Below are 17,298 nucleotides of genomic sequence, written 5' to 3'. Positions count from 1 at the left end.
GGACTGCGGAGAGTCCCTCCCCTGCGCCCTCACCTGTCCGGCGTAGACAAGTACTTCTGCTTCTGGAATTTCTTCTCCAGGCCCATGAGCTGCAGCTCGGTGAAGATGGTGCGACTCCGGCGGGGCTTCTTCTGTCGGGGCGTGGGCTGTTCCGTCTCTGACTCGCTGCTGGCTAGGGCCTCGCCCCCTGGGGCCTCAGCAGAGACCGCCTCGGTGACTGGGTGGCAGGACAGTGCCTGGGCGATTCCCGGGGTGGCGGGGACCAGCTGCGAGATGACAGTGGGCTGGCGGGTGATCACCGAGAGGAGTGGATATGCTCGCAGGGAAGGGGAGCCTGGAAAACAAGCGGGGAGGCAGGTCACCACAGGGAACGGTGTGGGGAAGCAGGCCAGGACCTGCGGAGGGCCACTGGCTGAGGTCTGTCTGACAGGGAGGACCCTGCTCCTAAGGAGGTACAGGTGGAGGAAGGGGAAGGAGAAGTAACTGAAGACCTACAGCTGCCGGGCAGGCACAGAGATCTGCTCAGCTTGGTGTGGGAGGATGAATTCAGCCCACCGCCAAGAAGAGGTTCCTGCAAGTCCTCTGGTTTTAAGAGGATATTTCCCCTCTCTCTCCCTTCGGAATCCCTAAATTCTTGGTCCACGGGACCAGGCAGATGAAAAGAAGTAGTCAGGAAAAGCTAGAAACACATATTTCAGAAACCCGAAATAGATTTGTAATATGCAAACTTCCTGAGAACCACCTGTGGTCTTTATAAAAAGACATGCTTGTAGCTATGAATTCCTCCAGAGAAGTCTGTGTACCTTGAATCACAGCATTTTTCAGAGCTTGACAGGATGCTTTAGGATTATTTAATTCAACTTTCTCATCTCAGAGGGAGTGAATTGCCCCAGAAAGGTTAAGTGAGTTGCCTAAGATAATGTAACGAGGAAGAAGCAGATGGAGGAGTCAAACCAAGTTCTTCTGGCTTGAAGTCCCATGCTATCAGCATATCGTGAATCACGTGGCTCCATCATTTAGAAGAGGGAGACAAACAGATTTTAAATAACATGAAAGGTCAGATCGGTATGACTGGAGCCTCCAGCACTATGTTAAGGAGGATTCTCAGGCTGGCCGGAGCTTGGCTGAGGAAAAGGTGCTGGGGTCGATTAACAATGTCTGCTATGGGCAGGTGGCCAGGGCAGGGTATGGTGGCATACATAGCAGTTATATGCCACTCCTGCATTAGGAATTTCAAGGCAAAAGTCCTTTTCTGTCCAACAATCTGTTAAATCTGTAAAGTTCAAGTGAAAAACTTTTTCCTTTGATTATTCAACATAGAGCTTAAAATGTCTGGATCATTACCTGTGTAAATCACTTTATCTCTCAGTTTCATCATCTGTAAGGTAAGAAAAGTAGCTGATTCCAAAGAATCCTTCAAACTCTAATATACTGATGCTACAAAAGGACCTCTCATCCTTCCCATTTGATACCTGATGAAAATGGAGAAGACCCAGGGGCTGCCCTTTGGGACTCAGTCCAGCCCTGAAAAGTGACTTCAAGGCCACGGCTAGCATCTGAGCCAACCACATTCACACTAGCTCTGAGTTGAAACCGACTAACATCACAGAAGCACCCAGGTACTACCTGTGTTCCAGCTCTTTTCTCCAGGTTGGCATTTCTCTTATTCCTTCCCATGCCTTTGTTTGGACCCTAGTCACAGTTATTAAAACAAATAACTTCTCTTGTTCTTTGAGTACACTTCCAGCAAGGCCCAACAGAAACCACAAAGTGGTTAAATAACAATAAATCACCACTTGCTACAACTTCCATTAACTCTCCAGCCAACTCCAACACTTGACGTTTTGTGCTGTGGATTCTTTTTAAGAAAAAAAAAATCACTTGGGAATGATATTTTATAGCAAGAAAATGAGGATATGTGGGCTTGTGGTTTGGATCTCACAGCACACATTCTGAAATGATACTTCTTGAAAAAGAAGTTGGAAGCTTCTTAAAAAGGCATAAGATGTTTCTCATCTCAAATCACCTTACTCCTTTAAGTCTGTCACTTCTTTCACAAGAGACTATCTTTCTTTAGCAGGCTAATGTGTAATCTAGAAACTAAGAAGCTTATCATTATAGGATATGACTAACAATCCACCTGTAAGTAAGGCTTTGTATCACCTTCCTCTTTTGTAAGAGTTAAACATTTTTTTGCCCAACAGGGAATAATATTTTGAAAGTGTGGTAATATCTAGCATTGGCAACCATATGGGGAAACAGGCATTCATATATTGTTGGTGGGAGTGTAAAATAGTATAATCTTTGAGGAAAAATTAAGCAGTATCTACCAAGTCACTGACAGGAATTTTGCAATTTGAGGTCTACGTGTACAACGATTTATGTACAAGCATATTCACTGCAGTCTTGCTTATAATCATGAATGGGGGAAATAACCTATATATTAATATCTCTCAACAGAAAAATAATTAAATACATTGTGGTACATCCACAGTGTGAACTACAATGTAGCCACTGAAAAGGACTATCTAGGTCAGGTGTGGTGGCTCATGCCTATAATCCCAGCACTTTGGCAGGCTGAGGCTGGAGGACTGCTTGAAGCCAGCAGTTCAAGATCAGCCTGGGCAACAGAGTGAGATCCTGTCTCTATTTTCTTTTTTTTCCTTAATTTTTTCTTTTTTTTAAAGTAGAGACAGGGTCTCTGTTGCCCAGGCTGGTTCTGAACTCTTGGCCTCAAGCAATCCTCCCATTTCAGCCTCCCAAAATATTGGGATTGTAGGTGTGAGCCACCATGCCAAGCCAGAGATTCTGTCTCTTTAAAAGAAAAAACACAAGATATAAACTGATGAGAAAGAGAGATGAATAGATGGATACTCTCTATATAAACTAATACGAGAAAATACCTAATGTATTATTGAGAAAAACACAATGTAAAATCATTTGGATGTAATCCCAGCACTTTGGGAGGCTGAGGCAGGCAGATCACGAGGTCAAGAGATCGAGACCATCCTGGCTAACATGGTGAAACCCCATCTCTACTAAAAATACAAAAAATTAGCTGGGCGTGGTGGCAGGCACCTGTAGTCCCAGCTACTCGGGAGGCGGAGAACCCAGGAGGAGAATGGCGTGAACCCGGGAGGCAGAGCTTGCAGTGAGCCGAGATCACGCCACTGCACTCCAGCCTGGGCAACAGAGCAAGTCTCCATCTCAAAAAAAAAAAAAAAAAAAAAATTGTATTATTCTTTAAAACTAATATTTTTTTTTTGTCTGCATTTATAAATGCATTTTTAAAAGTCTAGAAAGCTACTTACCAAACTATTGACAGTGATAACCTCTGAGGAAAGGCTTGGAATAAAACAGGGTGAAAAGGAATCTACACATCTGCATCTAATCCTGCATTCAATCCAGCCATGAATATTTACTGAGCATCTACTATGGGGAACACTCTGCTCTGGAAGCTGAGGAGATAGCAATGAATACTATAAAGTCTCGCCTTCATGGAGCTTACATTCATTTGGGGAGGCAGACAGCAAATAAATAAACAAGTAAATATGTAAATAATGCCAGGTAGTGATAAACTATAATAAAAAATACAGCAAAGTATGAAGATGGGGCAGGTGGCACAGAGGGCAGGTATTGGGGATGAGGAGTCAGGGAAGGCCATGGTGGGAAGATGACCCTTCTGCAGGTAAGTGCCCCCACGCAGAGGACAGCCTGGAGAAGGCACGGGACAAGCACCCCAGCCCCAGAACCAGCAAAGGCAAAGCCCTAAAGGCAGAATGAGCATGGGTTGAAAGAACAGCAGAAAGGCAGAGTAAGCAAGGGCAGAAGTCACAGGAGAGAAAAATAGGAAGAGATCTGTTGGAGCCAGATTACACAGGGCCTTGTAGGTCAGGGCAAATCACTTGAATTTTATTCAAAATGTGATTTTTTAAAAAGCCATTGGCAAGATGTGAGCTGAGGGAGGACATGATCTGAGTGATGTCTTTAATGATCCCTAAGGAGGTTAGGCTGCAGGGGCCAGGGTGGGAGCAGAGAAACCAGTGAGGAGGCCAGGCTGTATTCTTCTAAACCAGAGGCAACAGCTACAGCAGTGAGAGGGGGTGTATCTTACAGTTAAGGTTGAGAGGACTTGTTGAAGGACTGAATGTCAGGTATGAGAGAGACAGATGCCAGGAGAGGCCTGATGTTTTGGTCTTAGCAACTGGAGGAAGGATGGTGCCCTTTACCAAGATGGAAAAGACTGGGCAAAGAGCAGGACTGAATGAGAAAACCATGATTTCTGTTAGACAAGTTGCTATTAGACATCTTGCATATGTTGAGGAGTCAGTCAGATACAGATTGGGTTAGAGACACAGCTCCTGGGAGTCTATGTGGCATTTTGGGCCATGGAATTGCATGAGATCACCAAGGGAGTGAGTAGAATAAAAAAATGAAGAAATACAAGGGTTGAACTCTGGGGCACATCAACATCTGAGGTCATAGAGAGGAAGAAGAGCCGGCCAAAGACACTGAGGAGGGGACAGAGAAGCAGTAGGAAAGCCGTGTCCCTCGGCATCCCCAAATCTAGATGATACTTCTGCATTGTTCACATTTTGCACAGGTGTGTATCTTTTTAAAAATTTTTTATAAAGGAAAGTTACATTAAATGAGTTATAAGTTTCATTCTCATTCTAAAGTTTTGTTTTATGTTCAGTGTGTCAAAAAGAATAATCATTCGTTGACCCTTGATCCCAAGGAGTGGTTAAAACTTCTTCTAAAAGCTAGGCAAAGAAAATCAGTCTAGAAATCCCAGAAATTGAGTATAAAATATGTTTAGTTTTATGACACTTCTAGTAAAACAAACATTGCAGGTGTTCTCCTGGGAAAGGGGGGCTCTTTAGCCCATTCAGAATCCAAAGGTCTAGAGAATTTTCTCCTTTTATGTCAATTTTCTCCCTTTATGTCAAAAGATGTTTGAGTTCTTGAACCATATTCATTCTTTTAAAAGAAACATCATTTAATGTGGAGAAATAATAGTCTTTACAACAAATGAGGCTGGGTGTGGTGGCTCATACCTGTAATCCCAGCACTTTGGGAGGCCGAGGTGGGCAGATCACTTGAGGTCAGGAGTTCAAGACCAGCCTGGCCAATATGACGAAATCCCGTCTCTACTAGAAATACAAAAATTAGCTGGGTGTGGTGGCACGCGCCTGTAATCCCAACTACTTGGGAGGCTGAGGCATAAGAATCCCTTGAACCTGGGAGGCAGAGGTTGCAGTGAGCCAAGATCATGCCACTGCACTCATAAGACTCCATTTCCAAAATAAATTAATTAATTTAATTAAATTTTAAAAATTGCTTTAAAAAAATGGTGCTGGAGCAATTGGACATCCAGATAAAACAATAATAATAATATTAATAATAAAAGCCTTGACCTCATAAATTATTTTAAAAATTCACTCAAAATGGATCATAGACCTTCAGTATTAACACAAACGTGTAAAATTTTTAGAAAGAAACATTAGAGAAAAATCTCTGTGACATTAGGTTAGGCAGAGAATTCTAAGCCATGACACCAAAAGCATGATGCATAAAATAAAAAGGCAAAAAGCTGGTCTTCATCAAAATTAACAATTTTTGCTCTGTAAAAGATACTGTAAAGAAAATGAAAAAAGCTGCACACTGTGAGACCTGACAAATCTCACACCTGACAAATGAGTTTTTACCCAGCATACATAAAGAACTCTCACAGTTTGACAGTTAAAAAATAACCCCATAACAATGTGCAAAAGTTTTGAAAAGACACTTTACCAAAGAGGTTCTATATATGGCAAATTAGCACATGAAAAGATGCTTAAGATGATTAGTCATGAGAGAAATGCAAATTAAAAACCACAGAGAGATACTGTTACACATCTGCTAGAATGGTTGACATTTTTAATGAACTGACAATATCAAGTGCTGGTGAGGATGTGGAGCAACTGGAACTCTCCATTGCTGGTGAGAATGCAAAATGTTACAGCCTCTTTGGAAAGAGAATTAGTGGTTTCTTATAAAGTTAAACAAACAGTTACCATGTGACCTAGCAAAACCCCCACTAGCTATTAACCCAAGTGAAAAGAAAACACAAAACCCTGTATACAGATGTTTATAGCAGAATTATTATTAATTACCAAAAACTGGAAACAATCCAAATGTCCCTCATTTGGGAATGGATAAACAAAAATGGGTACAGACACACAATGAAATACTACTCAGAAATATAAAGGGATAAAACTATTGGCTCACACTGGGAGGCTGAGGCAGGTAGATCTCTTGAGGCCAGGAGTTTGAGACCAGCCTGGCCAACATGGGGGAAACCCTGTCTCTACTAAAATACAGAAGTTAGCCAGGCGTGGTGGTGCATGCGTGTAATACCAGCTATTCAGGAGGCTGAAGCATGAGAATCGCTGGAACCCAGGAGGTGAAGGTTGCAGTGAGCCGAGATCATGCCACTGCACTCTAGTCTGGGTGACAGAGTGAGACTCTGTTTCAAAAAACAAAACAAAACAAAAAACTATTGAATAGTGGATGAATCTCAAATGACTATGCTTAAGTGAAAGAGGCCAGACTCAAAAGGCTATATGATTCTATCATAGGACATGAAGGGAAAGGCATAACTAGGAATAGAGAATAGACTGCCAGAGGTTAGGGGTCGGGGAAGAGCTTAACCACAAAGGGGAAGCACAGGAGAACTGGTTGGGGCTGGAGGAGATGTGAGGGAAGGTGCTAAGATTGTTTTGGATCTTAACCACAGAGTTGGTTATATCATTTTTTGCATTTGTCAAAACTCGTTCTTCTACCAAAATAGTGAATTTTTACTAAATATAAATTAAAAGGAAATTTTAAAAGAAATTAAAATGTGACACATATTTGCTATAAAATAAATTTAAAACAATTCAAAACTACATAAAGTAGAAGACTCCCCTCACTGCTTTCAACCCCAAATCTTAGAAACTTACAGACTTGTTCCTATGTACATATAGATATGACCTAAATCCAGTCATATGTATGTTAATCTATTGAAATACATGCTTACAAAATGCTTATTTTATAAAATAGAAATGTGTCACATTATTTTTTCCGAATGGATCGCCAAAAACCCTATATTGACTAGTTCAGTGACTTAAAATGGCAGGGTTGAGATATAGTAAATTCCCAAATAAATGAAGTTGGGAATTTTTGCTCATCAGAATTCTGGGAGTCTGCTGGGGAATTTCCATCCACAGAATTCTAAGAATCTCCTGCTCTCCAGAAAAGCTGGGGAAAAAACTACCCTTCCCAAGGGCTGCCCTTTGTGGAGGTGGTCACAGACTGGGAACACAATGTATGGGGGGCAGGGAATGGGTGGGGGAAGAAAAAGTCAGAAAACCACAAGGACCAGAGAGATGGAGACACATTTATAGAGGCTGCCATGAATTTGCACCTTGCGGGAGAGTGAAGGCTATTTAGAGAAGATTTCTGGAAAATATTTTAGGGAGTATACTTTGTGAAATCCATGAATATACTCCTTTAAGAACAAGTAAAATAAAGATCTTCATGTTCAAGGCTTCCATAGTCAGATTTCTGTTTTACATCCACTAGGCCATATGGGGCCCTAGAAATAGTTGGGTTATATTATGTATACATGGGTCTATTCCCAGATTCTGTTCTGTTCTACTGAACTAATAGATGATCCTATTATAGAATCACTCCACTTTAATGATGGTGGGTTTTTAGGAGTTTTCTTATCTGATAGAATGAGTCCCCGTCTTTATTCTTCTTACAGAATTTTCCTGGCTATTGTCATTAATTTATTTTTCCAGTTGAACTTTCGTTTTTTTCCTTGGAGACAGGATCTCCCTCTGCCACCCAGGCCGGCGTATAGTGGTGCAATCATAGGTCACTGTAACCTTGAACTCCTAGGTTCAAACGATCCTCCTGCCTCAGCCTCCCAAGTAGCTAGGACTACAGGCACATGCTACCACACTCCATTTTTTTTTAGAGGCGGGCACTCACTGTGTGGTCCAGGCTTGTCTCAAACTCTTGACCTCAAGTGATCCTTCCACCTCAGCCTCCCAAAGTGCTAGGATTACAAGTGTGAGCCACCATGCCCAGCCTCCAGTTGAATTTTAGAAATCAATGTATTAGACTCTAAAGAAAACAAGTCCCATTAAAAACTTGATTAGAGTTACACTAACCTTATAGATTAATTTATAGAAATGACTCTACTGGTGATCCTGTCCTTTAGCAGGCTGAAAAGCAATTGCTGGTTATTTAAAAATGACTTCTAGAGATTTGGGCAATTTGGTTCCATAAAGCTTAAACCGAATGAAAAATCTTCATGGGAAAAAAAAACAACTTCTGATAAATAATAGTGACTTAAAGCAACATCCTAATCACCCATTGTTTCAGCAATTTTGACCCAATGTTCTGATGCAAATTCTGCTCTAAGAGTGTACTCTCCCCTACTGGCTGAGAGCACCCTCCTGAAGTTGGAGGTGCACACACAAAGCTGCTGTGATGCTGAGAAACATTTTAGGATCTTAAAAGGACCACCATTGTCAGTAAATGGAATCGCAATGAGGCACTGTCTTGAGCTCTTGGTATTTGATATGTGTCTCCAAAGTTCAGAAGAACAGGCACGGCTGGAATGGGAGTTGGTGGGTAATGTGTATGCTACAAACCACTGGATCTCCTGAAAAGCAAACCCATGGGGAGCAGAAAAGTGAGACAAAATATACTTGAGCCAGCTGCTTGCTGTCTTTTCTAATTTTAATATATGACTTGATTTCCAACAAAGTAGCATTGACCCAGAGCTTTAATTTCACAAAGCGCTTGCATTCCAACATTTCCTACTCTTGCAAAAAAGTACTGTGAAATGAGTTCCACCATAAACCTGTATTTTGACTAAAAATCAAACCCAGGTTTTAAAAACAGTGCAAAATTATAAATTAATGCATACATTAGGAGACACTTCAGTTACTGAGAAGACAGATCACGTACAACTCTAAGTATGTCTTTCTCTTTCCTGAGAATTATCACAATGTGAAAACGTTGACTGGGGACAGCTGCCCTGCTACCCTAGATCGTTTACATACACTTGTGAAATTCAAGCACATTATCTGCTACTGAGAGTGTGATGACTGTAATAAACCAAAGACATTGTTTAAACACACACAGTTTTAGTTGACAAAAGGGGCGTAAACATGACCCCATTGAACACATTTTCTAATAGTTGTTTTTCTTCAACCAATCCTCTTAACCAATGTTTTCCTCTAGGATGGAGATCACATAACTGTGTGTATCATTTACCTATAAATACTTCCCTGCCAAATGTTCGGCCTTTTTGAGAATTTGTTTTTGGATTCTGGAAAACCTGAGTACACGAGTGGTTGGCGAATGCTGGGGACATCCAGGGAGCTTGGGGAGATGTGGAACATTTGGTAGGCTAAACAGAGTATTTTCAGTCGTGCTGGTTCTGAAAGCTGTCAGTGAACTCGTGCATGTGAACATGCTTGGGCCAGGCATGTACCCACTCCAGGGTTGCTGGTTCCTGGCACAGCTCCTCCATCTAAGTCCTCCTTCATGGTAGAAGCCAGGTGCCTGCAGCTACAGCCATACTTGAACCTCAGAGCAAAATCCCCCAAGTACAGTTTCTGCCCTCATACACCTCCCGTGGGCTTCTCTTCCATTCCTGCAACATTCCAGTCCCCACATTGATTCTCCCCACCCACATTTCCGGTTTACACAAGCAAGGGCCAAAGGTCTGAATGGATAAGAATTTCTAAGCTGCCTGTCTGACTGATTTACATTGCAGGAATGTGTGACCTATATATACACAGAAAGCTTCAGAAGGACATAAACACACACACACAAAGACACAGGTTCTGAAGTATGCAGATAACCTGGAAGACGGGCGCCATGGACAACTGGGCAGCTATAGCTGAGTTTCCTAGAAAAAAAAAAACCCATAAAATCACCTACACCGAAGTATTCCCCTAAGCTCCCATTCCTACCAACTGGCTGGTCATTTGGGGTGGTGGAAAAAATAGGGCCTCTATTCCTGACTCATGCAGTGACCCTGAGCAGGTGACCAAAACTTTTTTAGTTTCAATGTCCCATAAAGTCAGGCCAATAAGAGTTCTCCCTCCTAGATTATTGTGAGGATTAAAGGTATTAATGTATCTGAAGTACCCAGGGGGCACCTGGTTCCCTTTCTTTCCCTCCCTTCACTTAGTTTCATGATGCTCGGTGATTGAGCCAAATTAGATTAATTTTCTTATCAAGAAAGCACACCTACTTGTGAAGCATGCACACATATCTTCTTATCCTTTGTGCATTCACATGCAAAGCGAGATTCAGCAATAGCAGAGTCGGCCAGTTTCTCTTTGCTCAATGGAAGTCTTCCAGTGCCCTTGCAGCCATGTACCAAGCCTGACAGCAACCAGGGAGCTCAGAGAAGTCAGCAGAAAAGCTCACCTGGCCGGACATCTTCCTAAAACTACCAACACTCCCCAAATAGTTACTTTGGTTTAGTAGATCTGTTAAAAAAAAAACTCCACAGAACAGTTTGAGAGTACCAAGGCACAGCCCTTATCAAGGTTGGTAACAGGCAAGGAAGGATGGAGTTGGGGTCACAAGACAGAACCAAAGTCAATTTTTAAAAACTGCAGGGAGGGGCCAGGTGTGGTGGCTCATGCCTATAATCCCAGCACTTTGGGAGGCCAAGGCAGGTGGATCGCCTGAGGTCAGGAGTTCGAGACCAGCCTGGCCAACCAACATAGCGAAACACCATCTCTACTAAAAATACAAAAATTAGCCAAGCGTGGTGGTGCACGCCTGTAATCCCAGCTACTTGTGAGGCTGAGGCAGGTGAATTGCTTCAACCCGGGAGACGGAGGTTGCAGTGAGCTGAGATCGTGCCACTGCACTCCAGCCTAGGCAACAGAGTAAGACCCTGCCTCAAACAAACAAACAAACAAACAAAACCTGCAGGGAAAACAGATACAGAGTGGTTAAAGTAAGTTACTTTGCCCTGTCTTATGCTGAGAGCGAGCTGCGTTAAGGCAGAGCTGAGTGTTGGTCGTCACCAGACATGAAAGTTCCATGACCGTGTTCCCATACACATAATCTGTAAGCCCAGGAGAAAGGAGGACGGAGGGAGGGAGGAAATACAAAGAGATTCTGAGTAGCCTTTTAACTGTGATTCACCAAGTTTCTAGTCCAGCAAGAGTGAATGAAACAGATGCACTCTCTACAGATTCCAGCTTTGTGTGACTGAAGAAAACAGAAAATGCTTTTTAAGAGGCCAACGCAAAGGCTGACAAAATGTCTTAGCCATTAACTACCTCTTAAAAAAAAAAGAAAGAAAAAAGAGGAGGAAGGGTATGTTGTGAGTTAAATGTAAATGCATTGGAAACACGGAATAAATGTATTCTAAAATCCACATTAGATTACCATGATAGAGACTCTGGAATAACCCTCTAGTTAAATAAAAACTTAAGAAGGTTACAAAGCTTTAAAAATAAAGGGCAGAGAGGTGCAGTGGGGAGAAAAGATTAGGGAGATTCAGAAAAATGAAGAAAGTTTGGAAAAGAAGCAAAGGACATCAGAGGGACCCTGGAAGGCTGATTGCTTCACACCTTCTTTTCAGATTCTTCGTTTTGCAGAGACAAGCCAAGTCTTATCACCTTATCCCTGCAATATCACTAGAACCGTAGACACCCACAAAACCACTCAGCAATGCTGGGAGCTAAGTGAGATCAATTAGGCTAACCCAACAGGTAGGTTTCTAGACTTTCTCATGCTGCCTAAAATGTCACATCACCTAATTCGGTCATCACTGAGCCCGCAGCCTCCACCACCCTTCACCTCCATTGGTCAATGAGCACATGGACATGGCGTGGTCGTTCTCCTCCCGGCCATGCTGTTTTCCATATACACCCACACCTGCTTTCATCCGTGCTTCACAAGCACTCCCTGACAGAAAGCTGCCAGCACAGCTGCTGTTTAGTACAAAGACAGAATTAATCACTCCTACCTACATGCACCCACACATTTTGTTTGTGTCCTTATTCACTCTTACTTAATTAAAACCTTGAATTAGGATTTAAGTTGTTTACCCATCTGTTTCTCACGAGATTGAAATCTTCTTTAGGAAAAAAAAAAAAATTTGAAACTCCATCTTCCTGGTGCTTAACTCCATGCTTTGTTGCATTGATTTTACCTGGAATCAGGATATCAGGGCTGGAGATGTGGTTCTGACGCCTTTGGGCTCTATGACCTTGGTCATATTTCGAAGCGTCTGTTTTCTCTTCTATAAAGTGGCAATACTAACACTTCTCTACAAGCTTGCTCAAGGATAACATTGGAAATAAGTATGAAAGACAATGAAGAACTATTCCAAAAAAGGCACTGATTTTTTTTCAAACACCCAACTTAGCAGACCCAGTGAATGTTCCATATTGTAAAGACGTCTCTATTCACTAAGAAGTCACAACACTGCTTTGTTGTGCTAAGCTCATCCATCCCTCTGCCTCATACCTTGTGCTCAATCATTTCTAGCTGACATCCTGGCATTCACGGAGGCAAAGTCTACACATAAAGTTTCCTGGGAGGAATCCTCTGGTTCACTGTCATCATCATTAGGGAACTCTGTTGAACAGCTACTCTGCCCTGTGCCGACTGGTAGAGACAGGAAGAGAAGCAATTCTGATCTCTGCCCTCAAAAACCTAATTATTTAAAGGTAAAGAGGGAAATTAAGAAACACGTGGCAAAGACTGAGTGGTGCAGGAACTGTAGGAATTCGGGGCAGACTGCTGGGTTCTAGAGTACAGTGCCTGGCGATAGATTGAGCTGTGAAAAGAGCAGGAGCTGGGTTACAAGAGGGGAAGGAAGGGATGGATTCCAGAGGCACTGTCAAGGAAAACCCAACAGTATCTGGAAACCACCTGCAGGGTGGGGAGAAGACAGGCAGACACACAGGAAGAGGAAGACTCAAGACCCTCGCGGTGACAGCTGGATTTGGGGCCATCGAGAGAAATCTGATGTCTGCAATGTGGGAATGTTTTGGGAGAAAACATGAGGCTTACAGTTTGAAGTGACAATCACACACCCAAGTATCAAAGACAGTCAGACAGTCACAAGCTGATGCTCCCCAGAAGGGCTCTGAGATGAATGCATACATTCACAGAAAACCAAAGTTGAAGGGTTGAAAGCAGAATTCATCTCCCAAGAAGAAAGATTTAAGAAACGGAGGATGGGCCAGCACGGTGGCTCATACCTGTAATCTCAACACTTTGGGAGGCCAAGGTGGGAGGATCACAAGGTCAGGAGTTCGAGACCAGTCTCGCCAATATGGTGAAGCCCCATCTCTACCAAAAATACAAAAATTAGCCGGGCGTGGTGGCGGGTGCCTGTAGTCCCAGCTACTCGGGAGGCTGAGGGAGGAGAATGGCGTGAACCCGGGAGGTGGAGGTTGCAGTGAGCCAACTGCACTCTAGCCTGGGCAACAGAGCAAAACTCCATCTCAACAGCAACAGAAAAAAAAAAGAGAGAGAGAGAGAGGAAGAAACAGAGGATGAAGGACTAGACATTGGAGTACGTCTTCATCAACAGGGCTGGAAAAGGAAATCATCAATAGAAGAGACACATTATATAGCCCAAGAGGCAGTAGCAGAAGCCAGAGAGTACAGGACCAATGAAAATGGCCAAAGAGAATTTCAAGAATGATAAACATTCAACAAGGTTACTCATTAACCTTTTCACATAAGTTTTGAAACTTTCTCCCCTTCTCTATGGACCTGGAAGTGGACTATAGTCCTGGTTTACGAATCTCCACCAGGCATGCTGGGGAGATGTGCTAATGTCAGGGCACTGAACCCAGTTACCAGAAAAAGCCACTAGAGATTACCTTTCTGCACATGGCCCCCTGGGTCCACAGGCAAGTTCCTGATTACCCAGAAGGAGAATTCATCTGCCAAACTCAGAATATTTTATGCAAAAATATATATATAATTTTAAAAATCCAGTCTGGGTCGGGTACGGTGGCTCACACCTGTAATCCCAGCACTTTGGGAGGCCGAGGTGGGTGGCTCACAAGGTCAAGAGTTCAAGACCAGCTTGGCCAACATGGTGAAATCCCATCTCTACCAAAAATACAAAAATTAACCCAGCATGGTGGCAGGTGCCTGTAATCCCAGCTACTTGGGAGGCTGAGGAAGAACTGCTTGAATCTGGAAGGCGGAGGTTGCAGTGAGCCGAGATCATGCCACTGCACTCCAGCCTGGGCAACAGAGCAAGATTTCGTCTTGAAAAAGGAAAAAAAAAAAAAATCCAATCTGATTTCATTCTTCTCCCTACACATTCTAATCCTGACTTAAATCTCTTTATGGCTTGCCTTAGTTGCAAAGAATTAAAAACAAAGGGAGATAAAAGAGAATAAAATCTGGCCAGGTGCAGTGGCTCATGCCTGTAATCCCAGCACTTTGGGAGGCCAAGGCATGTGGATCACCTGAGGTGAGGAGTTCGAGACCAGCCTGGCCAAGATGGTGAAACCCCACCTCTATTAAAAGTACAAAATTAGCTAGGCGTGGTGGTGGGCACCTGTAATCCCAGCGACTTGCGAGGCTGAGGCAGGAGAATCACTTGAACGTCGGAGGTAGAGGTTGCAGTGAGCCAAGATGATGCCATTGCATTCCAGTCTGGGCAAAAAGAGCGAAACTCCATCTCAAAAAAAAAAAAAAAAAAAAAAAAAAGAATAAAATCCAATAAATTGTGGAATCCCTAGTGTAGATACGAGAGATCTACACACTAACTGGAGATAAAACAATACACGAGAAGACCATGTTCTGGCTGGGCACAATGGCTCACACAGGTAATCCCAGCACTTTGGGAGGCTGAGACAGGAGGATCGTCTGAAGCCAGGAGTTCGAGACCAACCTAGGCAACATAATGAGACCGCATCTCAATGAAAAATTTAAAAATTAGCCAGGTGTGGTAGTATGTGCCTGTAGTCCTAGCTACTTGGGGGGCTGAGGCAGGAGGATCACTCGAACCCAGGAGTTGGAGGTGGCAATAAGCTATGATTGCACCATTGCACTCCAGCCTGGGTGTCAAGAGTGACTCTATCTCTAAAAAAAAGAAAAGGAAGGAAATTTAACTAAATAAATGCATAAAAGACAGACCAGGTCCTTGCCCAGCTTAGGGTCTAGCCAGGATGGCAGATGATTTAAAAAGTAGTAGTTCAGGTGCTATAAAGAGTATTTAGGGGCTGGGCACAGTGGCTCATGCCTGTAATGCTAGCACTTGGGAAAGATGAGGCTGGAGATCATTTGAGGCCAGGCATTCGAGACCAGCCTGGCCAACATAGCAAGACCCCATCTCTGGGGAAGAGAAAGAGTATTCAGGAAGATCTAACCACGTATAGGCTGTCAGGATTCTCCTGAAAGAGTGGCATTTAACTGACATTCTAGGAATGAGGTTAGCTGAGATTCCAATCTGAGACAAACTGAATAATAAAAAGCAACAGGTAAAAGTTTAAGATATGACGGTATAAAAGTAGACAAATTTGCCGAATTATAACAGTCCAAAAAAAAAGTAAAACCAAAAACCTCAGGAGTAGAGAAAACAGAGGAAAAGGCGTTTGTGCCTCATTTCACCTTCTGATGTTGGAATTGGTTCCGCAGAGTAAGGACAAGCAGGAGGAGCTCTCTGCGGGAACATGAGGGCAAGTCGTTAAACCGGAGCACCTGCAAACAGACCAGCGTCTGGCAAGGACCCCAAAATCTAGTCAGTGATCGGAAGGTTTCCCACGGCTGTGATGACTGGCGTCATACAGGCATTTCCATCAGGACATTTCCATGTCACACAGTCAGCTGTATGACTTCTATGGAATCCCGTTGATTTTCTCTTTTTCGTGTTCTATTAATTTCTAATAGATGTGTATCCTTAGTGGTTATGCAGCTAATGCACACAGGGGTCATAAAACTATGCTGCAAAAAGGATTCCAACTTTGAAGGCATCTACCTGTTGAAGTAAGGAGGAAAGGGAAGCTCTGTGTTTGATGGAAGGATCTTGTTGGCTAGAATGAGAGTTCCTCTCCCTTTCTCTTTTATTTACGCTGTTAAGAACAAATGGCAGCCAGTGTATCCCCAAACAGTGGAGGGAAAATTTTTACATGAGACATCAATATTTACTCATGTTTGAGTCTTCCTCTTGAAGACACTACTATAGTAAGGGGTAATCATAGGAATAACAGCAATAAGATTTTGCAACACAATGCACATCAGTTCGCAGACCATGGTATCCAACTGGCTACCAGGACCAAAGACAGTGGCTCCCCACAGCAAGAAGGCCTTTCTCTTTCCCTGCACGGAGCCAAATTCTGTCTATGAAGGTTGAACGCTGGCCTTGACAACCCCATTAAACTTGCTCAGCCTCTGGGCCACAGTGAGGTCTTTGTTGCTCTGAATATTCCTCATCTGTAAACGAAGGAATGAGATGATTTTGAAGGTCCCTTTTTGGTACCAAGGTACAATGATTTTATGAATAATATCACACTAGGAAACAATGTGTCTCTCTAATATTTCTCAACCGCATTTAAAGTCTTTGCCTTTTACTTCTGTCTCCCACAGTGTTCTTCCTGTACTTCGTACAGGATATCAACTGAACAAATATTAGCTGAATACGTGTGCAAAGAACAAAATATTAATGCATGCGTATAAACTGCTCCAGCTCTGCTCAATCATCTCAGTTCACAAGGAAGTGAGGTAATAAACTAGAAACTATTTACTTACCTGATATTCCCATGGGTGCACCATACACAATTAAGGCTTTGAGATTAGGTGATTTATACCTAATAACACACTAAATAACAGAACAGAGATTATTTTTTCTCATCCAGTCTTTGATGGATGAGGCAGAAGGCATTAAACAAAGTCACACAGAAGAAAGCTGAGGTCTGAAATAGAAACAGAGCTCAGGCCTCCAGAGGAGAGAACAAGTGTTCTGTTCACATCACTGTATTGCCTTTCTGGGCAAGAGCCACCAAATACTGAGTGCATGCATGGCCTCGGGCTCTTCTTTTCCTCCTTCATGTGGTCTATTTTGGGGAGAGCTTGAGTGTATCCGAGTTTCACAGCTACTGGTCTGATGTATTAACACCCAATCCAAAAAGCTTCTGCTTGGAAAATTTCCCCAAATTTGGCTAATATGTGTTTAGGAGGAGAGGGGGAAAGGAACAGTAGACCTTGGATTGCATTACAACCCAAAGGCCCACAACACTGACACTGATT

General features: G+C 42.9%; 1 protein-coding gene across 1 annotated transcript in view; it reads right to left on the bottom strand.

The window, feature by feature from the left end:
* Positions 1–17,298, bottom strand: part of BARX2 (BARX homeobox 2) — an 82,895-nt gene that overhangs the window by 21,363 nt on the left and 44,234 nt on the right. Inside the window, exon 2 of the mRNA XM_023208090.3 lies at positions 34–334. Coding sequence (XP_023063858.1) covers positions 34–334 — 301 coding nt within the window. The remainder of the gene's footprint in view (positions 1–33; positions 335–17,298) is intronic.

This window comes from Piliocolobus tephrosceles, chromosome 13 (genome assembly GCF_002776525.5).
Source record: "Piliocolobus tephrosceles isolate RC106 chromosome 13, ASM277652v3, whole genome shotgun sequence".
Lineage (NCBI taxonomy): Eukaryota > Metazoa > Chordata > Mammalia > Primates > Cercopithecidae > Piliocolobus > Piliocolobus tephrosceles.
Note: the sequence above shows the minus strand (reverse complement) of the source record. Positions and strands in the feature narration are given on the sequence as shown.